The following is a 27,451-nucleotide window of genomic DNA, read 5'->3' as shown; positions in this document are numbered from 1 at the left end:
CCTCTTGGCCCAGAATTGACGGGCGGAGCAGGGATTTGACCTGCTACACAGACTCCGTCTTTGTAGTGTGGCAGCTGCTGAGTTTCCCCAAATGATTTTACAGTTTGTTATGGAGAGTTTGGAAGCATATAGGCCATCTCAACTGGTACTGAATAATTAAGCTGATGGTTTTAACAACAGGATGCATTAACTTGACTGATTTATTTTAATGTGAAATATAAAAAAAACTGACATGGTTGCTGTGCTGTGTCGCATTTCCTCCGGTACAATAATCATGTGAATCATTTTTAAACAGATTGTACTTGTTTTTTCCACAGTTGTATATATTTTTTACCTGTTGGAGGGCTGCAGAGCCCGTGCAGAGGGCGAAAAAAAGATCAGACACTTAAAAATAGAGTTTAGAAGCTTTATTTGATTAGAATAGTCACAGTCTGCTGCGGGCATGCTGAGGTTGCCGTGCCTGTGTCGGTGCCCGTGTCGGTGCCCGTGTCGGTGCCCCATGTATTTTGGTCATTAGTTTAAGCCGTTAATGTCTACATTGGGAGCGGGTCCTTGCCTGCTTTGTTCTTTCACATTTTGTGTCACCGACCGTAGTTCTCCTACACATTCGGGACACCGCAGAAGTCTCAATTGGTTGCCAACTCCAAACTCACCACTAGGTGTCACTAAATTCTATACACTAGACCTTTAAAGTAATTTTAAGGTACAAGATACTAAAAATACGGTCCTTAGTATAGACTTGTGTATAGTTTCAAAAAATTTTTAATTCATGACAACCTTTTCTTAAAAACGCAATCTTCTCTAACAAACAGAGGGCTCTGTATATTCACATTAGACTTCAGTGAATGTTTGAGTCAGGTGATTAATCCTGACATTCAAAGCAGGTTTGTTGACTCTTGGTGTTCACCTCCTGTCAAATCCTCAGTAGTTTCCTGGCAACTGTGTTCACAGAGCTCAGTCATGACAGAAAATCAGTCACCTGATGCATTTTGAGGTTGAACTTGCACAAAATGCACAAAATGCTCATAATTTATTCTGAAAAGGAGTCACTGGTAGGGTAAAAAAAAAAGTTTCAAGACAAGACAAACAAAAGAAAAAAACTCATATACTTACAGATTAACTTCTTATAGAATAAAACCTCAGATGACTGACAGTTAAATAAGTGCATTAACAGTTTGAAAAGGGAAGTGTTTGTATTCTGCGTTGACTGCTTACTCAGCTCGCCCGGCCCTCCGTCTGGGCTCCACCCCTGCAGCCTGAGGCCTCTCTTCTTTCTCTCTCTGTCATTCTCTCTCCTGTGATAAAAGAGTCCCTGTCACTGGAGCCCGGCCACCGCTCCAGGAAGTGGTTTCTGCCACAGGTGGGTGGAGCAGAGAGGGACAGAGAGAGAAGAGAAACTAAGAGAGAGAGAGAGATAAACAGGCAGAGTGGAGAGAGACTGGAAGTTGTAGAGTGAGAAGTAGAATTACAGTCAGAAATCAGCATTAGAGCTGCAACTTTTGCTGGTAGAGTCAGCTGAAGTCTGCTCAGAACGCTCTCATCTTACCCCTCTTTATTTACAACCCTGGAGCAGAGAGGTTCAGCTGGGTGTGTTGTGTTTGTGTCCCAGGATCCTGGGCCCCGCCCCCGGGAAGGTGTCCTGCATGTGTGCCTGGAGAGGGTCGGCCAGCTGGAGCTGTGGCTGCAGAGAGCCCGGGGGAGCCTGGTATCCGGGGGAGCTGCCGGTGCGTCAACCATGCAGGACAGCGTGGAGCAGCAACTCCTCACCTGCCAGGTAAGCCCCGCCCACCAGGGAACCAGGTAACTCCCATGATTTTCAGGTCAAACGATGTTTAGATAACAACAGTGAGTTCAAACTGGGTGGAAGAGAGTGTTATTCAGATATTTAGCTTACATGCAGCTGTTGATTTTAGCGCCCTTTAAGCAACTGTTTATGAGCATGAAGGTGGCTCTAACTACATATTAAAAATACAGGTCACTAAAGGTCATTGATACAAAAACTGACACATTTATATTTGAGCATTTTTCATTTATCATTTATTGTTTTCGTATTTGGAAGAAGGCAATGAGCAACTGAAAATTAAATGGCCCTAAAAAAATAGAAAGAAATTGTTTTGTTTTTTTTTAAAAAGTGACAAGAAAATTACCTTAAAATAAAGAATAAAAGAAAAAAAAGAATTGATCTTAAGAAAGTGCTAAAGAAAAAAAAACTTTTCTTTTTGTAACATAATTTTAATTATCTGACTGTGAATTTTTAAATATAGTTTTCTGTACAAATCGTCTAGTTTTTTCACAATATCCATAAAGAAAACTGGGCTGAAATAACAGAAACAATATTTCAGAGTCAAGAAGTTAAACTAGTTTAGATCAGCACTACAGCAGTCTGAAGTCATAATCCTGCTTCGGTTGGGCCTAAGAATAGTTACTTTTATAGGTCACTGGTCGAGTCATGTGACTTGACAGACAATCAAGTTGCACAATGTCGTTTCAAGAGCGAAATATGTCTCATGAATCATTTCCGAGTGGCTGCATCTTCTCAGCCCTTCACAGACGCAACATTAGAAAACTTAATGCTGGGGATGTTTTGGCAACTCAGGGGTTAAAATTTCCCTCCCACGCTGGTTTGTTGCTGTCTCACATGTGATGTAAGATCTTAAGACACATCTGGCTCTGCACATGGAGGAGTCAAAGGTCATCAGCAGGAAATGTCAGTTAGGCCTGGATCAATATCAGTTTTCTTGTGCTGCATTCAGATGCATTTCACAAGCAATTTAACCCTTTAAAATTTAAAAGAGAGAAAATTGGTTTGATTTTTTTCAAAAACATGGAGAGAAAAGGCAACAACCAACTTGGCGAGGAATGTCCCACAGATTGTATGTAAATTAGTAAAAGATGACAAGAAAAAGATGTGAAAATGTATTTTCAAAAAAAGGTTAGAATTATTTAAAAGATATCAAAAAATGTCCAGAAAACTGCATTTATAGTAATTACAATTACAATTATAATATTTATATATTTAAGATTATGTTACAGCAAAAAAATCATACAAATGCTTTTTAATTGTCCATGCTTTCTGCAGAGAATTTGCTTGTTTATTTTTATTTTTTCCTTTTTTAAAATAAAAAGACGTAAACCACTGTTAACATCCTTGACATCAATTTCCCAGACGAGTCTCAGTGAGCAGAGTCCATTAACTGTCACCTGCTCTGATTTTATTACCCCTGAAGTTTGCTTTAAGTCTACTTGTAAATGGCAGACTGTCCATTCAAACCAGGACTGAAAAAACGATCGTCTCGTTAAACGTTAACCCAAAGCGGGCTTGTTTGAACATCAAACATTTTGACTGCGTTTTATAATCTACTTTGACTGTCTCAGTCTTTGTGTGCATTTTGATATATTTCGCATTAATGTGTTAAATATCTTTAGTTCTATTGTCTACAGGTTGGAAACGTCAGTCCAGTGAACAAATGGCTTGTAGAGTTCACAGTCAGTATTTGTTTTGAGGGTGCAGTCTGGCTGCAGAGGTGGCGACCAAACTGGCAAAGATCGCAAAAATCAACCCATCAAGTGTTGCAGATTTCTGCTAAATGTTCCAACCACTAACCAAACGAACACGTAAAAACGGGCTGCAGAAGTCAGCAGCAGTAACAGCAGAGACACTGCAACCACTAATAATAACCAAAACACACTAATAATCTGTTATAAACAACATGATCATGATTTGTAATAACATTTGATTTGTTTTCTACTGTAAAGTGAGATACAACTTTGAAAATTAATTGTCAAACAGCTTTTCCATTTTCATTTTAATATGATCACACATACAAGTTTATGACAATGAAAACTGTATTATTGTTTATTCATTTTTACACAAATAACACAAACATTTGTGTAAAATTATGATGCTGTTGTGGAATTACATTTTCATTTCAAGTTGACATTATTATTTTATAAAGTCCTCTTTGGGCTTCCATATTTATGATTATCCAGTGGGTTTTTAAATGTTTATTTGGCATAAGATTTAGGAGAATTTTCTCCGTTCATGGATACACACTAAATTCTCAAAACAATACTTAAAACTTATCTGTACTTAAGAAGATATACTTATATCTCTGTGCTTACTGGTATGGGAGCGAAATCATGCTGAAAAACTTTAGTTTATTGTGCATATCTGACGGTTGGGGTCTTTATTATTCAGTGAGCTGTATATGAGTTTTCAGTCAGTGGAGTCATGCCCTCACAGGCGTCATTATTGTGTCTTCATTCAAAGCTTTGGCAGGTATTTTCCTCCCGCTGACCCAGAGAGCGAAACTCGAGCCTCCATTAAAGTTTCAGCAGTTTAACACGTCCACAGTCACACGTCACGTTTGAATGAAGCTTTGTGGGAAAACAAACAGCAGCTGATGAGATCTTGTCTCCCATTCAAATTCAAAACATCACACAGACAGACAAAATAAAAGCATACGTTCTTGTTAAAAGAATACGTGATTTGACACAAGTGTGTGTTTGTGTGTGTGTTACTGTACAGGAGATGTTCCTGGAGATCGAGCAGAGGTTTGCAGGGCTGTCGGCGCTCGGCCAGGCAGCTGACCAACAGCAGCACGATGAACTGGGAGCTGTGGGATCACAGCAGGAAGCGGCTGAGCTGCTCTCCTCCAAACTGCAGCTCCTGAAGGCCAACCTGGTCTCCTTCCAGCAGCTGCTACAGGACAGACAGGGAGAGGAGAGACTCATCGCCCAAAAACAGCTACAGCAACAGGTACATACAATCTGTGTGACTAAATATGAACTGAAACAGTACAAAGTCAGTAAATGTAACAGACTTGCAGGATACGTCCACATAAGTACCTGGACCATCAAACACTGGGGGGGCGCTACAAAAGATTTGGTGTAGAGTAACACAAGTCAGAGTATAAATCAAAAATTGTTGGTCCAATCATTACAAAACTTACAGGACATCTTTCATGACAATGTTGAACCGTGTGTAAAATTATTTTGAAATCATTCAATCGGGTTCTCCACTAGCTCTAAAAAAGTGCAACGGCCTGACGCAAAATTTGCCCATATAATCAATGACAGTTTGTCTAAACATCAGCAAACTTGGTGGAGAATTTTGATAAAGCTTTTGAAAGATCTCTCCAAAGTCTTTCTTTGCAAATGACCAATAGGCCTTGAGTGTAGGTGTAACAAGTTTTAGGTACAAGATAAAGCTCAATATGTAAAAAAAAAAAAAAAAAACTTTCCGACTGTATGTGTATAAATTAGCTTGGTGTTGAAATGTCCAACAAAAATTCTAAAATTTGTTATATTACTCGTCTCATTTCTGTTTTTTCTTTTGTCTCTTATTACCAGCAAAATTAATTTGTTGTATACAAAAAAAGGAGTCTTTATATTGTTTGTGTAGTTATTAATATGTGACGTTTGAATGTGCAACTTTACTCTTTCTGTTCTGTCAGACCAAAACCATGAAAAGTAGTGATCATGTTGAACAATGTCTGAAGAATATGCAAAAATAAAAATTATATATATATAATATTATTATATATTTAAGTCACTAAATTTAAAATATGCAAATAAAAGGAGGATTTATTTTGATTATCTTAAATATGGAATCAAACTTTTCTGCCAAAACACAAAGTGAAATTCCTTTGATCCATCTCATTGCTTTGATTATTTTCTCTCTCAGTCTACGTTTTTCTGTAGTTTACAGGTTTAAAGATGCTGAGCTGCGTTCCTGCAGAGCAGCCAGTGCACATGTGGCAAAGTCGCTCTCTGATAATTATTAATAACAAGTTTGCAAATGAATCATTAAATAATTAAATTTTTCCTGCTGGGAGCAGGTTTGTTTAGTTTCATACCTGCAGGTCAATTCACAGATATTAATGAGCAAATTGAGCGTCAAAATGAAAGCCTTTCAAGCCTGAGTGCAGGACTTTAAAGGTTCACGCTGGCTGTGTTTAGTGTTCTTAACATAACTGAGATCAGGGCTCTCCCGTCGCTGTCTTAACAGTTTTTTATTTTTCCATGTTTAATCTGGTCAAAACTTTAAAAGTTTAATGTTTTTGTAATGTCATGTCAAGTCAGTTGTGGAGGTGGCCAGGTCTCGAGTAAATCAAGTCTCAGAGTAGTACAGTGCAAGTCAAGTCTCTAGTCCTCACTTTGGCGAGTTAAATTTTAGTCACTAATATACAGCATTGATTGGAGAAAAAACACAAATATGATCAGATATTTTTAAACTGATCAGAATTTTTTCACTTCCTCAATCTACTGCACCAAATCTGTGCTGGCAGATACTGCGGTTCAGCATTGACGGTGATGTGAACTTTTGCAATGATTTTTTTTCCTCCTTGTTCTCTTCAGAAGTCCGTACCTCAGCCAGAGCGCCGCCCGGAGTCCAAGTTGCAGCGCAGCAGCAGCGTTCAGGAGATCTTCTCCTCACCGAGAAACAAACTGCTCAGACAGAGCAGCCTGCAGCAGCAGAAGGTGCTGAACTCGACTGACTGCTTACGTGAAAGACTTCACTGATGTGACATTTTGAAGAATCCCCAAAACTGAAATCAATACTATTACATCAATGCCATATCTTAATATTTTACCATATACGTCCCTTTTAAGCTTCATTAGACTGCCACCATACACTAAAACTCTCCACTGAACTCTGAAATACTCAGTAACAAAATCTCATGGCAGGTTTTACAGACTAAGACCATCCTATCAGAAGTGGATTACATGACCATTTTAGATCTTTAATAAAAAGCCAATATCTGCGTCTTGTAAAAGCAAACCAGTGCACTGGTTTCATTGATATTCAGCTGTTAGTAAAAAAAAAACTAAAACTATCACAGAAGTATATTAAAGTCACGTTACTGTTCTGCTCATTTAACTTTGAGCCGTATTGTTATTGTTCGTGGTGCAGGAGTTGGAGCAGGAGCTGACCGAACAGAGAGGACTGACTCAGGCCATCGCCAGGCAGGGCAGCCGAGCTCGACTCCACAGCCAGGGGTCAGAGGACCACAGCCAGCTGTCGCCATGGTAACAACCATTTCTCTGTTATATATTGTTGTATACATTCAAAATATATATGGTAAAGAATATTGGTGTATTTTATTTTATTTTATTTTATTATGATTGTCTCACTGTTTTTTTTTGCTCACACAATGATAAATCTTTATTTTATCAAGTTCTCTTTTGCAATTTTTTAATTTTAAAAATTTAATTCTCAGATTTCAAAATTCAACACAAATCAACTTGTTTTTTTCCTCTAAATTAAAAAGAAAAAGTGGTTGTAAGCATCCTTGACATGACGGCACACGTAAAGACTGCACTAGAAATGAGAATAATACAAAATATACTTCTTAGATTGTTTGATTTGATTTGTCCAATCAGTACAATAAGATTTTCAATTATTTGCATAATTTGGTGAGAGAAATGGACACATTATTCAAACCAGCCTACCATCATCAATCAAAGGCCAAAGAAAGAAAGAAAGACAGAAAGAAAAAGAAAGATGGAGTGGACTGAAGTGTGAGTTTTCAGCCTCTTCTCTCCCTGCAGGTCGCCTCCTGCTGAGTTCGATGTGGAGGAGGACTCTGCTCAGAAGAAGTGGGATCGCCTTCACAGTCGGCTGCTGGCTCTGGAGGAGAGCTGGCTGCTTCCTCCCTCTGAGGTACGGCCTTCGTGAGCGCTGAAGTGCTTGATTATCACTTTTCAAATACAAAAGAGAAAAGAAAAAATCGGTGCTCTCGCCGTGCTTGATTATCACCTTCTTTGAGCAGAAGCCACTTTGTTGTCTTTTTGGTGTTATGGGGACGTCCTGCGGGGCTTGATAACAGTCGTGTGTGTCCTCTGATGTTTTTCGCTCTCTATCTTCGGGTCTGTGACTCTCTCTCTCGCTCTCACTCTCTCTCTGAAGGTGACAGACTCATCTATGAGGCATAGTGATGGAACAGCGGGACGCATGATTGGCACACAAACCCTGAAAGAGCTCCAAACTCACATCAGCCATCTGAAAGAGCTGGGACAGACAGCGGCAGAGCCTCTGAGTCAGGTACGGAGTCGTTATCGCACCGGTTTGTCAGAGGATATGTATGCTGTGACATGTGACCCCGACTGGACAGCCGCTGCAACCAGAAGCTCCCAACCTTTAGATGATTAGCCTTTAAATTTGTTCACCCCAAAATCAAAAATACATATTTTTTTCCTCTTACCTGTAGTGCTGTTTATCAGTCTAGGTTTTTTTGGTGTTAGCTGCTGAGTGTTTGAGATATCGGCTACAGAGATGTCAGCCTTCTCTCCAGTATAATGGAACAAGGTGGCACAAAAATACATTTGAAAAACTCAACAACAAAGTCTCTCTCCAAAAAACCATGACCCAATTACTCAAGATTATCCACAGACATTGTTTTATATATATATATATATATATATATATATATATATATATATATATATTAGGAACTATTTTCTTTCTACAGAAATACACCTACCAACCATATTACTGCAAGAAGGAAAAGTGCATCTACACATGGACAATGATTCCATGATTTGTGGAAAAAGGTTGAGTTTGTTGTTGAGTTTCTCATGTTTGTTTTTTGTTTGTTTTGTTTTGCGTTTTGTTCAACAAGTTTAATAAAGATTGAAAAGTGTTGTGTTGCTTGTATTGAGGCGTAAACAACAAAAAAACACAACTGAGTCCAGTCTCTATAGATCAGATTTCTAACCACATCTCTCTTCGTTTGAAATCCAGTGAGCTGAAAATGAAAGATGGAATCCCCGGTATGATGTTTTTTTCATCGCTCACCACAGGAAACACATTTTGACTTCACACTTTACAAGAAGAATAGCAGGAAACAGCAAACACGAAAGACAACCATTGAGAGAAAGTGATGCGTGTGTTGTGCCTCCTCAAGCAGCAGCCTTTAGGAGAATACCATCGTCATGTTGTCTTGTGGTGAATAAGATCCGACATGAAACGAATCATAACAACAGTCAGAAAAACGAACAACATTCCCGACTGACTGACTGAATATGTGCATGATTTAAATTTGTCTTCTGTGAGTTGTTTAAAGTTTGACTAACCTGTCTGACCCGCAGGCCTCCGCTGTGGACAGCTCCCATCAGACGCTGGACGAGGGCTTGTTTCATGTGCTGCATGGCGTCTCCCTGTCCCTGTCCTCTGTCAACAACCTGCTGCAGACGCCTGCTGAGACGACACATGGAGAAGACACACGGCTGAGGCTGCTGCAGCTGCAGGTGGGACTCACCACAGAAAACCATTCCTCACAAATGTCTAGTGATTTTTTTGTGTGTGAAATATCTCAACAGCCATCAGATGCGTTGCCATGAGACCAGGTTTAGACGTTGATGTTCCCCTCAGCAGGAATTCTATTAACTTTAGTGATCATTTTATTCTTTCAAATTTCTTTATTGGACTTTTAACAATTCACAACAAAAATACTTTACTTTACGTTACTTTTCAAGTTTCAATACTAAGCCAAGTATACCAAACATCAAGACAAACTCACAATAAAAAAGACAAAAAAAAACTACTGAAAAAAAGTGACATGTAATCATTAGTACGGAGCCCCTAAAGTCCAGAAAGATGATTTTTTATGTTTTATTTTGTCCACATAAGTTATTATCTTATGTGCATTCAAGTTGCAGTTGTTCCCATGAGATAATTAACTTGTGAGCATAAGACAATAACTCCACAAGATAACAACATGTCCACAGAAAAAAAAAAAGTTTATTATCTTGTGCACACAAGATTCATAAAAATATCAGCAAGAGAAACATTTATTGCACACCCAATTTTTTCCACTTTAACAAAGTAAAAATAAGTGATTTGAGCATCAAGTTTAGCACCATCTTCAGGTCAACGTTTTCAGTTTGTCCATTAATAATTTTTTGGTTTATATATATATTTTTATAAACCAAGCTATATATTAACTGATCAGTTAGCTGGAAGAATAATTAACATGTACACAATAGTAAATTATAATAATTACTTACAGCCCAAACTTAGAGACGGATTTTCAGTAAAAGTATTTTGTGCCACTTTGATTTGAATGGTATTTGACACTTTTGACCAAAAAGCTGAACCAAAGAAGAAAAGAGAAGAAAAAATCTCTCCAGATATGTGTGAAGGACCAAAACTTTCCTCTGCACTCGCCACAGTTTTGTGCCAACTTATTATGCAAAGTCACTTTAAACAGGATCAACTTGCATCTTTTGCAGAGTCTGTCAGCAGAGCTGACTACCCTCGGCAGCGAGCTGTCCTCTCAGGGGTCAAAGGTCAGCAGCGCCCTGGGCTCACAGCGTGGTCAGCAGTGTGTCGATGATGTGTGCAGAGCACTTCCTGTGGTCCACGCTGCACTGAGCAGCAGAGAGAAGCAGCTCACAAACCTGCAGGAGGAGGCAGCAAAGCAACAGGTCAGATACTTTTATTAACCCTCTAAAACCTGAGTTCATTTGTTATATTTATTTTAAAAACATGTGAAGGAGATAATGAGCCACTGAAGAAGAAATAACCCCATAATTAGCAAGAAAATTTTAAAAAGAAAAGCAAAAAAATACTTAATAATTCTAATAATTATGTAAAATAAATTCAAATATGCAGTTATGATCATTGTAACTGTAGTTTTCTGGATATTTTTTACTAGATTTTTTAAAAATAATAATTTTCTACTAATTTCTTGCAATTTTTGGGGATATTTCTCACCAAATTGCTTGATGTCTTTTTTTTCCATGTTTTCATAAAAACTCACACTAATATGCTCGGGGTCCAGAGGTTTTAACACCTGGGAAAGGCATCTGAACACAGCTCGAAGAAAACTGATGCTGATCCAGGTTTCAAAGGGTTAACTGCACACATGGAAACAGAATCACTGATGCACCCTGGGATAATTAATTAAGTTGAAATTTAATCCCATTTTAATCTTAATTGTATTTGTGTTTATGTGTGAAATGTTTTACTCTATTTATTTATACTTCTCAACATAATAAATCGTATACTTACGTTATCCAACATTTTTATCCATCAAGAATTGTTGTAGACTTTTTAATGCAGTCTCATAATGAAATAATCTTTCCCCTTGATGTTTGCATGTCACAGTTTAAAGCCCCAGTTTTGTGTGTTTAACCAACAGATACAACTTAATGAGTTGCATGCAGCCTTCACTTCTAACCAGGCGACGGTTCGCCAAATAATTCATGAATTCAGTGGAGCCCTGGACCTTAACAAACGACTACAGGTACTGTTTCCATAGACATATTTAATGTTAACAAGCTACAGGCTGTTGGTCAGATTAAAGAAAACATCTAAAGATCTCATGAGTCTTTGCAGTCAGTCAATGAGTCATTGAGTCTTTGCACTGAAGCACAGGAATACATTCAGTATAAGACTCATTCCTGTGGGATGCACCACAGGAGGTCATTCCTGTATGTGGATATCAAACTTTTTTAACTCCTCCTTCAGAGCGTCACACACTGTGAGTCACTAGACTGGGACTTGGACTTACCTCACCTATTAGCAGCTATAACCTATAATTTATTTGTTAATATATATCAAGCTGTACAATTCCAATGTTACCATGCAAGATGCAGCATTTAACTATACACATTTTTGTGCAATAATTCTACTTTTTAATACACTGTGGAATCATTCTTAAGTATAATATTACTTATTTTTTATGTATTCAATGCGGCCAAATATATGTGGCATACGTTTTAATATGATGCACATATAGATACATTGATAGAGAGACTTTATTGTCCACTTCAGTGGAAATTTGTCTTTGGCTTCACTTAAAAACAGCAAAAGTACATGCAAACACATAAAAGAAAACGCCATTAAAAACGCACAAATGTACAAGATACAAGACACAATAGTGCAAACAGGCAGGGAGGAGCAATAAATTATATGAATATAAATAAATAATAGAAGAGACCACATCTGACAAAATAGTAGTTTTCCCTAGTTTTAGGGGGTAACAGTTCATGCACCAGAGTTTCTTATCTTTGTCTCACTGACACAGCGTGGTTCAGAGGAATAACTTCATCCAGCAATTTTTGTGTGCACCAGGCAGGGTGAGATGTAAATAACTACATAAATAGCTAGGAATAGCTGCGGTTGTGTGTTTGTCAGTGTGTGTGTGTGTGTGTGTGTGTGTGTGTTGTCCAGGCTGTGGTTCAGATGCAGGAGTCTCTGCAGCAGCAGGTGGAGCAGGTGAGCTCCCTGCTGGAGGAGGCTGATCGACACAACCTGCCTGCCTCCCTCATCCACCAGGCCTCACAGCTGCAGGTGAGCTTGCTGATATACGGCACATCTGGGTCAGGTGTTCTTTGAGGAAGCAATAAGACATTTGGGAAGTGTACACCCTGAAGATAAGACCAAATAAGTGATCATTCTATTGCCCAGTGCATGTTCAAATCTTGAAAATGTCTGTGCAGGGTGAGCTGGCTGGTGCACTGGGTGGTGTTGGCTCTCGCTCTGAGGAGCTGCAGAACGGTGTGGAGGTGCAGCAGCAGTACGAGCGGCTGGTTCACAGCCTGGAGGAGCTGCTGGCTTTTGGCTCTGAACGCCTCACACAGCCTGACACAGAGCTGCACAGCAGAGCTCAGCTCCAGCAGCAGCTCAGCAGTCACACGGTCGGTCTGTGGGAAACAGAGAAAACGCAGTTTACAAGGCTTACATTTAAAAAAAAAAAAAAAAGCTTAAATAAAGCATCTTTACCATTACAACCCTTTTCTGTTTGCAGAAGTTCTTCCAGTTCCTGGGCCATCATTTTAGGATCCTGCAGTATCTGACCCGGAGAGTGCCAGAGAGCGCCCGCCAGAGGTGGGAGGGCGTGATGATGGGCCTGCAGGATGAAGTGGCCCGACTGCAGCGGCACGGGCTGGAGAAAGGGACCAAGATGCAAGAAACGCTACAGGTAGTGTATGGAATGCAGCCTATTTATTTAAACCCTTTGAAACCTGGACCAACATCACATTTCAGATGTATTTCAACCTTTGAACCTTGAGCAAATCAGTTTGATTTTCTATACAAAACATTGGGAATAAAGGCAATGAGCTACTTGGCAAGAAATGTACCTGGACCTTTGTGCAGAACTGGACCTTTGTGCAAAGTTTTTTTTGTGCATGGGAAGGAAGATTTAGTGGTAGGAAAAAGAAGAAAAACAAAAACAACATGGGGAAAAACAAACGGGACCAGCACCAAATAAAAGACGATTTAAGCGATGCCCAACTATCATCTCACAGAGCTGCTAGCATGACTGTGGACTCTTAGTTTTGTTACTGTGACTTTTGAAACTGGGAGGATTTGAAGAGAGAACAATGGACTTTCTGACAAGCTCATGAATACCGAAATTTTTGTAGCTTTTTCAGATATTTTGCAAACACACACATGCATATAATGACATGGGTGATTTTTTTTAGTATGCAAAAGGTGAAGTTAATTTAAGCCATCATTTTCAGAATCAGAAGAATAATTAAAAGCAATCAGACACATTTAAATAAACAGAGATTGCCATCATTTCTCCATCTGTCTCAGCTGTGGTCACAGTGGGAGGAGGACAGCATCTGGTCAGACTCCCTGCTGAGAACCATTGAGACTTCATTTCCCAAGATGCACGACGGGGGTAATTCTGAGGAGCAGATATCAGAGAAGCTCTCTGTCTACCAGGTAATTTTTATTAGTACCTATGTTCTTTTCGACTATCTGTGGATAATTGAGATTTACCAACATGCAGCCAACTGCAGGACCGAGGAGCACATTTTGCCGTGTTCCATTCTGCTCATTTGGAGACCGTTGGGCGCTCTCCATGCTCTACTTTGTGCATTGCACTCAAAACCTAATTGGCTCAATTAAATACAAGCGAAAGGGTTGTTTTCTGTAGGGGTACATGATGTTCCTCGGCTTCAATGCGAGTTATTAGCCGAGCGGAGACCTCTAGCTACAATTCATTTTGGTTCATATTCCCTGTTGCTCTGCTGTGGGATTGGAAATGTGTCTCTTATTCAGCTGAAAAGGACTACAGAAGCTGCAGCAGCCTGTTCGGTGGTCAGAGAAGTGTGTATGTGGTGAAAGAGGTGGAGAAGGGGCCACTGAGGGATGGAGAGCTTGTTACACTCGGTTTTACATTACCAGGCTCAACATTTGGTCAAGCTCACCTGTACTTCATCAATTCTGACTGTACTTTGAACAAAAATAACTTTTTTTAAACATTTTTTTAACCCGTAGGGCCCGCTTTAATATTACGCACACATGTATCGCTCTGTCCACAAAATGCACTTCAAATTCAGGCTTTAAAAGAATATTATCCATCGATATTATTTTCTACTTTCATTTAGTTTATGTTTTTTAACCAGCATGAGTCGTAATCATGAATATCAAATATTCATAATTTTTAAGTTTAACCCTTTAAGTGCCAGGTTTTGTCATGATGCCACTGTATTTTTAGATGAACATACATGAACATAAAATAAATCATTTTCAAAAAAATACATGATAGGAAGATTTTTAAAAAAAAAATTTATTATTATTATTTATTTATTTATTTTATTTTTATTATTACAGCTTGGGATACGTCAGTGATTAGCAGCAACACTGACTGTGACAGTGCACCTAGTTGAAATAGCATGTATTTTCTCCATATGCCAAATATGGTAAAAAATGATGTCATCAAGTATAAAATAGTAAAAATAGAAATTCTAAGGCGAAACCCCAGAATGACGCCCAGAAATAATACAGTGCATGATTTTATACTTTGATGGCTGTGGATTCAAATTTGCAGCTTGAATGGGTTTTAGTGGCACATTTTTTAGTGTACAGTGATAAGTGTTTACAAAGTTTAGTTTTGTGACAGGAGCTTCGTGGTGCTCTGAAGGAAAACAAGGCGCGGATCAGTCGGATGTTGGAGGCGGGGCTCTGGCTGCAGATGGCGGGCTGTAGAGGAGTGGGCGTGTCCACCAGCAAGCTGGAGGTACGCTGGAAAACCCTGCACAAGAAGGTGGAGCACCAACGCACCAGTGTAGACAGGAAGTGGAAGCTGAGGAACAGGTGAGAGATGAGAAAGAGAGAAAAATACTTAAACTTAGATTATTTTGTCTAGTAAAGGTCCAGTGTGTGGGATTTAGCGGTGAATTCGCCGATTGCAACCAACTAAAACACATATGTGTGTGTGTATGTGTGTGTGTGTGTGTGTGAGATACGTTGTGGCCAATTCTGGCCCAGACTCTGAATCATAAATATACTCTGAAAGTCATAATTTACTTTTTCTTGTGTTTGCTGCCTGTATTCTTTTTTACATGTTTGAAATAAATCAAATCTGTTGAAATTCGTTGATCAAAAAAGTCCTTTTTTCACCAATAAACAGGTTTCTTCGTGACTCTGCTGTACTGGCTGTCTGGATGGGCGGGGCCAGAGAGCTGATGGACAGATGCAGGCAGCTCTCTGTCTCTGCAGAGGAGGAGACGGACGTTGAACAGAGGCGTGACCTCTACCTCCAGTTTGTGGTAGGCAGCAGTGTTAGAGGCACCCAAAAACTGTGTCATTTTAAATAACAATCTCCAATGAGAAAAGAGATCATTTTAACTGCGTAATTCCTAAACATCTCATACAATTTCAAAAATAACATTTGGCAATGAGCACAGTCTTGACCATATAGAAATACATAGAATCAGAGCATCTTTTTTTGGTGTCAGTAGGCCTCTAAACGAACGTATACAGCTGCTAAAATGCATACATTTTAAATGTATAAATGCTTCTCGGTCTGCCTCCTGTGTTTATGGGTCGAAAAAATCTGAGTTGAGAGTGTCAGATGTTTTGTCAATGACCCCACAGACCAACTGTGTTATGATAATTTTTGCGATTGTGCGAATCAGAATATAATATATCAGTTCCATTTTAGGTTTTGACCAAAGAGTTGGATGCCAAAACTGGACTGAAGGTGGCTGTAGTCGGAGCTGGCACCCAGCTGGTTCAGCTGAGAGAAGAAGATGAAGACTCGAATCGAGAGGACAAAGAGACGCCAGCATCTCAAACGTCAGAGCCAGATCTCCGCTCCATCGACTCCCAGCTCAGACAGACAGAGCTGCACTGGTCCAGTCTGCTGGCCGATGTTCCTGCCGTCCAACAAGCTCTGCATAAGGTGAGCAGTTTCCCTGTGTTGTTTTTGATAAAGTTCATTTACTCCAAACTGTGGACAGACATGCATCAGTACAGACTCTATAAATTTGCCTCAAGAAGCATTTAAGTCTGACTAGATTTTCCACTATTTTGAATTTTTTAAAACACGTTCTTGATGTTTCTTCCTGAACAGTAAGTCTGATTTCTACCAAATTTTCTGTGAGTCATCACTGGACCAAGCTCATCAAAAGTTGCATAAAGCTCGTTGATATCTTGACCTTTAAAAGTGTGCATCGCTCCTCTTAACGCCATCACCGTTGGGTGAATTGTCACAGAACTTAAGAAGGACTTAAAAGGACACCGAATGCTTTAAATCCACGGTACTCAGAACAGAAAACTGCAATAAAACATTCAAGTTGAAAATTCAAGTTGGAAACTCGGGCAAGATTCATCGAGCCCGAGTTCGCTGACGTAAACACGCCAAATTTTTCTATACACATGACTTCAAACATGTAATGGATTGCAGCATAAGCATCCCAAAGGGGCAACAACAAATGCAAAAAAAAGAAAAAAAAGGATGTGACAATACGCAAATAAGTCTACATGAGAAATGTTGGTCCAATCATTAGAGAACTCACAGGATATGTTTTACAACACTGTTAAAACATGTGTGTAAAATTCATTTGAAATTGCTCAGTAGGGGGCAGCACCACTTCCAAATTTGGCCGTAAATCAATGATAGTTTGTCCAAACATCATCAAACTAATAATAATTATCATTTCAACTAAGCTGCTGAAGCATGCCGCCAAAACGTTTTTGAAATCAACCGATAGGGTGTGACAGCGAAGAGCGTGACCTGGTGCAGATTTCGTCATAATAAACGGGCGTCAGATCATCATGAAACCTTTTGGTTACGAGAGTTTTCATGTTTTAATAGTCTGTGATGGCTTAAACCTCTTAATTGCCCCTTGTTGCTGTATTTTAATTTTTCAATGCTCACTTACAACAGATTATGTTTGTATGTCCGCTACTTTTTTGACTATTTTTTTTTTTTTACCTTTTTATTGAATTATTTTGACCAAAATAAAAGGAATGAAGTTTTTGTCCTTACTTCTTCCTAATTGCCAAATTTTGTACCTAAATTTGCTTCTCTGCGCACACATTTACAGTACAGAGCAGCTTCAAAAACCACGCTGCAGTCTTCCTGTCACCAATTAGTTTTAAACATCCCCACCGTGCAGCACAATGCCATCCTGAGCACTCTTCTCGCCCTCATTGGTGTGAAACCATTCTCCCCTTCATCCATCTCTCTGTCTGTCTGGATCCTTCTCCTTTCTTCTTTTCTCAGCTCGCGTCTGTTCTGCTTCCCTCTCTCTTCCAATCTTCTTCTTGCATGCTCTCCTCTTTCTCTCTGTCCCATCTTCCCAACCTCCTCTGCTCTCAGCTCTCCTCTTATTCTTCTTCATTCCCTCTCATCTCTCCTTCCTGCTGTTCTTGTTATTTTTGTCTTTTTCCTCGTCTCCTTTTTTTGACAACTCCTCTGATGCATAGTCCTCTTCTTCTCTCCTCCTACTTTTTATTGGCATTTTCAAGTTTAAGCTCTACACAAAAATCCCTTTTTCAGTGTGTACATGCTATAAAAATAATTATCTTTAGCTTTAATCAATATGTACACGAACTTTTTTTTCAACCCTTTAAAACCTGGACAAATTGACTTGATTTCTTTCAAAAAACACGAATAAGGCAATGACCAAGGAAAAAGCAATGAGCCAAAAAGTGCTTAAAAATTATGTTTTTGTAACATGATTTTAAATGTGTAAATATTATAACTGGATATATAGTTTTTCCCTAGCTTCCTTAAAAATATTTTTTCTAAATCTACTAATTTCTTGCAATTTGTGGAACATCTCTTGCCAAGCTGCTCATTGCCTTTTTTTTTTGCCATGTTTTTGAAAGAAATCAAAGTAATTGTGTCAGGGTGAAAAGGTTTAAATATAGTGAAAGGCATCTTTTGTGTAGTAAAAAAAGTTATTAATTCAAATTTCTTGGAGGTTAGAGAACTCACGTTCTGTAGAGTTACCACTTTTGTTTTAAGGAGTAAAAAAAGGTTTTAGTTTTCTGATATGTTGATAAAGGCTGACATCATTCCATCTTCCTCCTCCTCCTCAGCGATGGGTGGAGATGTCGAGCCAGCAGGAGGCGCTGCTGGAGCTGCAGACGTGGCTGGAAGCTGCTGAGTCCCAGCTGGAGGAGCTTCGCAGCAGAATCAACCAAACCTCCTCTACCAACACCGACCTGAGTCAGCTGCTGAAGTACTGCAAGGTAGAGAAGGCCTGCCATAAAAATTTGCTTAAATGTCCGTTGCTGAATTTCCTGAGCATTAACCCTTTAAAATTGTAGTAAAGTGGCTTGATGGAAAATGGAAAAACGACAATGAGCAATTTAAGAAATGACCCAAAAACTTGCAAACTGATTTTTTTTTTAAAAAATTGGCCCACAAGAAAATTACTGGAAAAAACAACACACAACTAATTTCAATAGTTCTGAAAATAGTTTTTGTTTTTCCCCTTTTTTTGATAATATCCAGTGATTCTCTCTCTTGCTTATTGCCTTTATTCCCATGTTTTTGAAAATCAAATCAATTTGCTCATGTTTCAGAAGTTTTAATGATTTTGAAAAGTGTCTGATCGCAGCACAATAAAACTGCTGATCCAGGTTTTAAAGGGTTAATTTAAGTTCTGAGCTAAAGTGTAATCTTGAGGTCCTGGAAGAAGTTTGTTTACCTGTAAATCTGGCTGGCTGACTCTCTCTTTCTCTCCGTCTCTTGTTTTTCTCTCAGGAGTGTCAGACAGAGATGTCGGCCCATCAGGCCACACTGGACTTCGCGAGCCAGCCGTTAGAAACCTGCAGTACCGAGGACGGTCACAGGAGGCGCTATGAACACAAGCAGTTTGCAGAGGAGCAGGGTCGCCTCAACCATCAGTGGCTCAGTTTGCAGGAAGCCCTCAACTCTGAGGTCAGGGGTCAAACATCAAACTTTCAGCTGCTTCACACAGTCTTCACCAGCAGATGGAGTTTGCTCAGTTTTCATGAAGATTGTATAATGTGAAGCTCAGTCGCAGTTGAGATTTCATTCCAAGCACTCATAATAATAATAATAATATAATCTTTATTTATATTGCTCCTTCAAAAACACGATTTTAAATACAGAAAGAAAAAGGCAGTAGACACCGAACACTGATAACAATAACAATAATAATAAGCAGGATTAGGGTGGAATAAAAAAAAAAAAAAAAAAGATGTATATAAATTAGAAGACTAAATAAAATTTTAAATAAATAAATAAACACCAAAAAAAACAATTGAAACTTATGGTGTGATTTCACTGCATGGCACTGGCTCTACTCTACTCTACTTGTCTTTTTTGGTTTTCCGTTAGGAAAAAGTACCTGGTATCAACAAAATTACAATAAATTAAGTTGAGATGACAGATCAAAAAAAAATTGTCTTTTTTTTTTAAATAAATGGTGCATCATAAAATTCATATATATATATGGTATATCCTTATCCCGTATAACTTAATTATAAGTTTTTTTATTTTTCCAATATTATGAAAGTAAAATATCAATCTAATATTCTCAAGTTCTTGGCCGTCAGAGGAAAAACAGCTGTTGTTTGTTTGTTTGTTTGTGTTGTTTGTCTGGAGTCCAGATCCAGGAGGTGGAGCAGAAGCTGAGGAGCAGAGCGGAGCAGGAGGCTCGACTGCAGCAGATCCGCAGCTGGATCACAGATCAGAACCGCTGGATGGACTCAGCTCAGACACCCAGCAGCCAGACGGAGCTGCAGAGGAGCATCAACACCTGCCAGGTCAGAGGTCACATCTGTCCTCTGACATCTGTATGAACAATCACAACACCTGAGCCAAATCCTCTATATTAGGTTTAATATTTCAGTCGTAAAGAGCCGTGTTTTCATCAAGGCTTTTTTCAAAGAAAGACTAAAACTATACTTCTTTGAAAGGTTTTCTTCTGCTTGTTTTGTGATTTTCAGGATCTGGAGGAGACGATGAGGCAAAAATCTGCAGCTCTTCAGGAGTTGAGAGACAAACTTGATATTGGAGGAGGAAAGAGCAGCTCTGAATTTATCTCTCAGGCTGATAAATCCATCCAGGCCTGTGCAGCTCTCACGCAGCAGGTAAATGACACAAAGGAAAACGAAAGTGAAGTGTTTTTTGTGGTTGAAAAAGAAACAAGAGCACGATTCAGTTCTGTTCTTTGTGGCCAATGCTTGTAGTTATCTTGCTCAGTCACCACCAAGATAACGCTGTGTTTGTTTCCTCTTTACTGGAAGAAACAAACACAAAAAACTGAACACAGCATAAAAAAAAGAAAATTATGCAGAATGTATTCATGCTCATAAAACTGCTGGGTGTTTGTTTTTAACTCAGTGTCGTCACAGCTAGGAAAGATGCGCAAAGATTCATTTAATTAATTAGCTGTCGCCTATTAAATTTTCTGGAATTCCCTGATTCCAGCTTCTTAAATCTGAATATTTTCGGGTTTCTTTTCTCCTCTATGACAATAAACTGTTAAGGTGATGCTAAAACAGGACATTTTAGGACATCATGTTGGAATGTTGGAACACTGACTTTTTCACCATTTTCTGACTTTTTATAGAACTAATTGGAGAAAATAATCCCCCGATTAATCGTCAGTGAGAGTAATCATTAGTTACAGCTGTATTACTGGAGCGTCTTGTCTTTTCTTTTACAGCACGACTCAGTCAAACAGAGGCTGATTCGGGCCCAGCAGCTGTGGAACTGTGTGAAAACGGGACTGAATCAGATGCTGCTGAAAACAGTGAGAACATCACAGACGCTCGATTATCACAGCGGCACTCAGCTCTCCCTGCAGGCTCACAGAGATGTCCATGAAAAGCTGCAGGTAAGACCGCCACAAGTCACAAACATACCAGCTTCTTCTAGAGGTCAAGATTCCTTTATGGTCAATCAGATTCCCTACCAGACAGACACAAACAAAATTTCACTGCATCTGGCTCAAAAATATATTCATCTATATACATACATCATCTTCAAATACTTGAATACTAAATGTTTGATTCTGACATTGGCTACAAATACAGCATACAAAAAGTCTATGAATTTTCTCGTTTTAGCGTGCAGAGAGAAAATGATCATACTCAGATCTTGTTTGGGATATTGCAGCTTCTTTATGAGGAGACGGAAGCTTCTGAGGCCGAGTGGGACAAACTGAGTCAAACCGCCTCCTCCCTCAGAGACGTCATCAGTCCTGATGCTGCCGCTCTCCTCACAGAGCAGCTGGACAGACAGAGACACAGGTGAGACAGACTCCATGCACACACACACACACACACACACACACACACACACACACAACACACACACACACACACACACACACACACACACACACACACACACACAGAGTCATCCTCTGCAATCAGTCAATCCTCCTGTCCTCCAGTTGGACTGTGGTGTCCAGAGCGTTGGACCAGCAGCTCCAGAGGAGTCGGGGGCGTCCTGCAGGTCTGGGAAATCTACGCCCGGCTGGCTGCGTCTTTCTCTCAGCGGCTGCAGACGCTGCAGAGCGATGTCAAGTCAGCGTGAGCGGAGCGCCTGGAGACGAGAACACAGTCGAGCAGGTTGCTGTCAAGATAAACAATATTCAGGTGAGGAAGTGAACAAAACGTTTCCCAACATCTCCAGTGCATGTATTTTAAATTTCTTTATCGAGCTCAAACTATTTCATGTCACTTTTCTTTGTTTTGGAGAGTGAAATGATCCTTTTTCTGAAATTCATGGAAAACTTTAATTTGTCTGATAGTTAAATTCATCAAAGTATCTCAATCTTCCTTTTTTTTAATTACAGATTTTGTATGTGATTTACAAAGTTTTTTTTTTAAATATTGTTATTTTTTGCTATTCTGTAATGATTTTAATTAATTCTGATGAGCACTTTTTTTCTTTATTCATACATTCTTCAGCAAATATACACACAAAAAAAATTCAGCACACATGCCTCAACTTCGATGGACACCCAAAAAGTAAATACAATGGAAAGAAAAATAAATAAATAAATGCATAAAAATATGATAATTACAATAACAATGAATAAAACAAGTTTTAAAAAAGTTATTTATTAATCTGATAGGCAGTTTTAATGCTGTTATGTATATAGCATCTTTAAAAACTGAGTTTACAAAGTGTTTTGACAGACGACGCAAACACAGAAACGGAGCACTCAGAACGTAATGTAACAGCAGGAAATTTAAGGTAAAATTAAGATAAAGTTTAAAAATATGCAAAAAATTATTGACACAAAATGTCATTATGAACAAATACAAATAAAAAGATTAAATGCAAAAAATCCATTAAAAGATGAAATAAAAAAGGCAACATCACATAACAGCAAGTCTATAAAGATGGATTTTAAGAAGTCGCTGATGCTGCGAGCCTGATCTCCTCAGGCAGATCGTTCCAAAGCCAAAAAGTACGGTCACTTTAAATGTAAGACTGCAAACTGGCTTATATCGGGGTCATCACTTCTGCTCTGTAGCTCGGGGGCCAGACCCCGACAAGCTTCAAAGCTACAGTTAAATAAAGACCCAAACTCAGGCCTTACTTTGCAGAAAAATCTCACTTTTCACTTCAGCACTTTAGAAACTCTCCTGTCCCCTTATTTTTTTGTATTTCTGTTTGTCCCTGTCCTGCTCCAGAGTCTCCAGGAGAGGACAGACACTCTGCAGTGTGACCTGGAGGGGGTGCTAGAGGCCTCCAAGGATGTAATTCGTCACCTGGAGCCTTCAGCTGCCAGTTTGGTCCAATCAGAGAGCAGGTTGTTGACTCGTGGTGTTCAGCAGCTCAGCCAGAGGGTGGGGAGGAAGCTGGCTCAGCTGCAGGTAGGACTTCATGAATGAAAGAGTCTATTTTTGGGATTCGGCAAAGTCAGACTGGACTGGTTAAGTGCAGCAGGGAGACTTAGAGACGTGCTCACACTGATACAGTGCAGTGAAGCTGTTTCTTCATTTTAGGCTGCCAGACTTAGCCTCCTGGCTAATTGTGGGATATTTACAGTAATGTTTATTAACATGCACAGTCCCAGAAAAATAAACTTAACTAAAAAAGAGACATTAGACGTGAGGATATTGGTTTATATGAGCTGCCATGTAAACAGGCTCAGCTGATCAATTCGATACCAATTTTTTTTTTTTTTGCCTTTTAAGTCTTTTGCTGAAACATATTAATTTTTAAACATTTGTATGTCACAGCTGATATTTTATTTACATCTAAAATGATTTATTTACATAATTAAATTTTTTTAGTGAGCGTAAAATAATGCAAGCCATATTTGTTATTGCTCTAGATGTTATTTTAGGACATACTCTGTGATGCAGGGATGTTTTCAGAGTGCTGGCTTCCTGCACTAAGTGTCACACTGACCTAGAAATTAAGACACAGATGGCTGCGGGTCATATGTCATGTTTGCGTGTAGGAGGAGCTCGAGCGGCTGCAGGAGTTTGGAAACATCCTGGAGTCACTGGAAAGGAACCTGGAGCTTTGGCAGGAGCGTCTGCGCAATGTGGGCCGGACAGCAGATCAGGTGAGACGGCATGAATGGAGTTTATGAATGACTGTAGTGCTGCTGCTGCTTCTCTGTTTGATCCTCTCAACAAGAGACTTTTCATGTCTGGATTTGTTATTGAGTTAAATATTCTGTCACTGGAAATGTTTTCTTTTTGGAGAAGTTAGAAACTCAGTTTTAAACATAGAAATCAGCTTGTTTCTAGATATTTAATGTCAGAATCAGAGTCTCATTCTGTCTTTATCTGTTTGGGAGACACACTTTCAAGTCTTTTACCTTTACAGTCTAAAATGCTAACTTAACTCTTTAAAACCTGAACAAATTGGTTTAATTTCTTTGAAAAACATGGGAAGAAGGAGAGCATCTTAAGAAAAAATTACCCAAAATTAGCACAAAAAAGTAGTTCTTTTAAGTGAAAGAAGTGCTTAAAATTATAGTAATTCCATGTAACATAATTTAAAATGTTATTATAGCAATTATGAATATATTTGGAGTTATAATTAGTTATAATTTTCCCTAAATGCAGCACAAGAAAGCTTCTGTTGATCCATGTTTTAAAGTTTAAAGTTCTTCATATTAAAACTTAAAGCACTAGATGTGTGTCCTACATGTCCAACAACACTGAGAGTATTTTTAGTGTTTGCTGTTCAGTAATCTCACCTCCTGATGATATAAACAGTCTCTGAGCTCTGACGCTCAGCAGGCGTTTACCTGAGGGAAGAAATGAGATCAGACCACGTGCTGTGTGGCTGTTGTCCTCCATAACGCTCGGAGCCTTTTTTCTGCAGCAGAAGGTGTAAATGTCCTGAACAGTCATGTTCCTCTAATATTTTAATTTTTCACTTTATTTTCAGTTTTTTTTCATTTCATTTGTTGAATAAATCTTAAATTGTGAGCAATAATAAGGGGTTTGTCTCCACCTGAGAGGAGAAATTTCTGAAGAGTCAATAGTCAAGTAGAACTAGAAAACTCAATGTAACAGAGGACTAAATGAGGACAGAAGAACACAGGACATGTATGAAGCATGTAGTGCTCCTCAGCAGTGATGTCATGCATGCAGTAGTCCAGACTCTTGTGATCCCCTGTTATCTGAAGTGCCACCATATGTTTCCAGTCTGGCCTCCTGGAGCTGAGCGGCCTGTCTGCTGACCTGGATGTGCTGAATGAGCAAAGCCGGAGCCTGACGCTAGGTGACGCTGCAGCACGCCGCCTACAACGCCTTAACCGCTGCTGGGCCGACGCCTCCGCCAGAGCTGAGGAGGCCTGCAGGTCAGATCTGAGATCCATGCATGAATACATGAACCAGTGAGCTGAGAAATGATGGGTTTTTTGAAAAGTGTAAAAATAAATCTTAGCATTGTGTTTCATGATACAAAAAAAGTGATTCATACAAAAACAATTTTTCTATTTTATCATATTTAACACTTTGAAACCTAGATCAACTTGAGTTGTTTTGTGTTGCGTTCAGACACCTTTTCCAAGCGCTTAAACCACTGAAACCTGAACAAATTAGTTTGAATTCTTTAGAAAACGTGGAAAATAGCAATGAGCAACTTGAGGAAGAAATGCCCCCAAATTGCAAGAAATGAATAAAAGGTGATATCCCAAAATATTGCATGAAAAAAAGAGAAAACTGTAGTTATGATTTTATTATTTTTTGCACCCTTTTTAGATAATTTTCTTGTTTGTACTTGCGAACGGCATCTGAAAGCAGCACAAGAAAAGTGATGTTGCTCAAGGTTTCAACAGGTTATGTTGAAATTCGTGCTCAAGGCTTTCAGTGTGCTCCTGGAAAACAAAATGATTAAAAACAGCCACCCCAGGCTGCTAAAACGAACCCTGTCTGACTGGGGCCTAATTATACACAAAATAAAATGTACTTTTTTTCAATGAAATTACATGTGGAGTTTTGTTCTCAAACAGTTATTTTTTATTTCGTGGTGTACAGTGAGCTGCAGACGGATGCCCTGAGGCGGCAGAGCTTTGAGCAGAAGTGTGAGAGCTGGATGTCTTTCCTGCAGAGGATGGAGGACAGCCTGGCTGTGGATGTGGCCGGCTCTTACATCGGCCTCAGACAGCAGCTCTGCACACACAAGGTATCATGCTCGATTTACACACTCACTCACAGACTCAACAAAAACTGCACACACAGAGATCTAATCCTGAGCTCTGCTGGTGTTTCAGAGGTTTCAGGCAGAGCTGGTCACTGGTCACCAGATCCTTCACTCAGTGATCGCTGAAGCTCTTCACCTGCTGCAGAAAGGAGAGGTGGAGGACAGGTGAGAAGATCTTGTCATAAAATAAAAAGAGGAAAACAAACATTTGTTTGATATTGGCAGGGAAAATCTCACTTTCATTTTTAAACCTTTTTAACTGTGTTAATGTATCCAGGAGTGACTTCATCCTGAAGCTCGCCCAGCTCAGGGAGCACTGGCAGGGGGCGGTGCAGCGGGCCGACCAGCGGCGCTCCCTGGTGGAGGGGCTGGTGAAGCAGTGGCACCTGTACAGCCGCAGCCTGAGGAAGCTGCAGAGGTTCCTGTCGGAGACACAGACCCTCCTTCCACCTGCCACACCTGCACACTGCAGCCTGCAGCAGCTCCGCCGCTCCCTCCAGGACCTCCAGGTGAGACAGACAGCTGCAGGCCTTGAAGGAAGTTAAGAGTTAATTCAAGATATGGTAAAATATTGGAATTTTATGAATTTTGTATGGGAGTTGATAAACATTAAATGCTTTATAATAAAGTCACTTTACAGGGTTGTGAAAATTTGGGTTAGTGATAAATTCTCATAGCATCAAATGGAAGATTTTGCTCCTTCATTGGCGAGATTCAACACCTCGCCATCACAAAATACCATCTGTCCCCGCCCAAGCAGTGTTCAATCATTCTGAAGTAGTCTGCACCAAGTTTGAAAGACAGACTTACTAAGTGGGAAATATAAAAATGAGGTAACCACTTTAACATTTTCACTGGCCTCCATGCTGCTGTCTGATGTTTACCAGCGTACAAGGCTTACGTGTCTGCTGCAGAAGCATGTGCATAGCTCTGCTCTGCTGGCAGTGAGGAAACAGTCCATCACATATTTTTTGTGGGTTTTTTTTTAAACCAGCAAACACACACCAATTTCAGTGAACAAGGAGTATAAGTACAGTTCTTGACTAAAGGTGTCTTTCAACCTCTGTCCATAAAACTACTTTGTGCACTTTGATGGCAATACTAACAAAACAAGATTACAGAAGCAATGCACAACTGAATATGTAAATGAAAGAAAACAAATTCTCAGAATTTGTATAATTATATATCCAAAAAAAAGAAAAAAAGAAAAGAAAAAAAGGAGAAAAAATGACAACAAACTAACAAAAAAACTAACATCTCTGCCTGTTGCTCCACACTCACACACATGCACTTGACATGCCTATGTAAATGTACATATTTCCCTATGAGTCATTCCACTCTATCCCGGTAACAGTAGTTAAGTTGAATATAAATGGGGTCCACATTTTACCAAATTCAGCCGTCTTTTCATTTAAAGTAAGTTTTTATGCACATTTTCCACACCCCTGCAGAGAGCTGATAGTCTCTAAGTTGTTATTTCAGATTACGATCAGGCAAAAACAGACAGAACAGAAAACAGCAGCCTGAGGGCTGATTTGAGAAAAAGAAACAACTGCTGCTGATTACATTTACATCAAAAGAGATGA

At 39.4% G+C, this 27,451-nt stretch overlaps 2 protein-coding genes across 2 annotated transcripts in view; both read left to right on the top strand.

Moving 5' to 3' along the window:
* The first annotated feature begins 232 nt into the window (after window positions 1-232).
* On the top strand, window positions 233-26,410 carry LOC121953564 (nesprin-2-like). The gene is made up of 30 exons (XM_042500731.1): window positions 233-263; window positions 1,308-1,360; window positions 1,610-1,774; window positions 4,529-4,759; window positions 6,361-6,483; window positions 6,917-7,032; window positions 7,555-7,666; window positions 7,913-8,047; window positions 9,094-9,252; window positions 10,237-10,431; window positions 12,182-12,301; window positions 12,451-12,648; window positions 12,759-12,932; window positions 13,553-13,684; window positions 14,868-15,061; window positions 15,378-15,516; window positions 15,912-16,151; window positions 18,299-18,451; window positions 18,969-19,145; window positions 19,841-19,996; window positions 20,180-20,323; window positions 20,902-21,072; window positions 21,354-21,487; window positions 21,634-21,838; window positions 22,886-23,068; window positions 23,662-23,769; window positions 24,866-25,020; window positions 25,700-25,847; window positions 25,936-26,030; window positions 26,143-26,410. Exons 1-30 carry the CDS (start codon window positions 233-235, stop codon window positions 26,408-26,410), a joined length of 4,614 nt encoding a protein of 1,537 aa, XP_042356665.1.
* LOC121953918 (nesprin-2-like) overlaps window positions 25,785-27,451 on the top strand; it is a 77,608-nt gene continuing 75,941 nt past the window's right edge. The window contains exons 1-3 of the mRNA XM_042501200.1: window positions 25,785-25,847; window positions 25,936-26,030; window positions 26,143-26,374. The gene's annotated coding sequence lies outside the window, so the exon portion shown is untranslated. The remainder of the gene's footprint in view (window positions 25,848-25,935; window positions 26,031-26,142; window positions 26,375-27,451) is intronic.

The sequence above is a fragment of the Plectropomus leopardus genome, chromosome 14, assembly GCF_008729295.1.
Source record: "Plectropomus leopardus isolate mb chromosome 14, YSFRI_Pleo_2.0, whole genome shotgun sequence".
NCBI classification, from domain to species: Eukaryota; Metazoa; Chordata; class Actinopteri; order Perciformes; family Serranidae; genus Plectropomus; species Plectropomus leopardus.
This window is presented reverse-complemented; position numbering and strand designations above follow the sequence as displayed.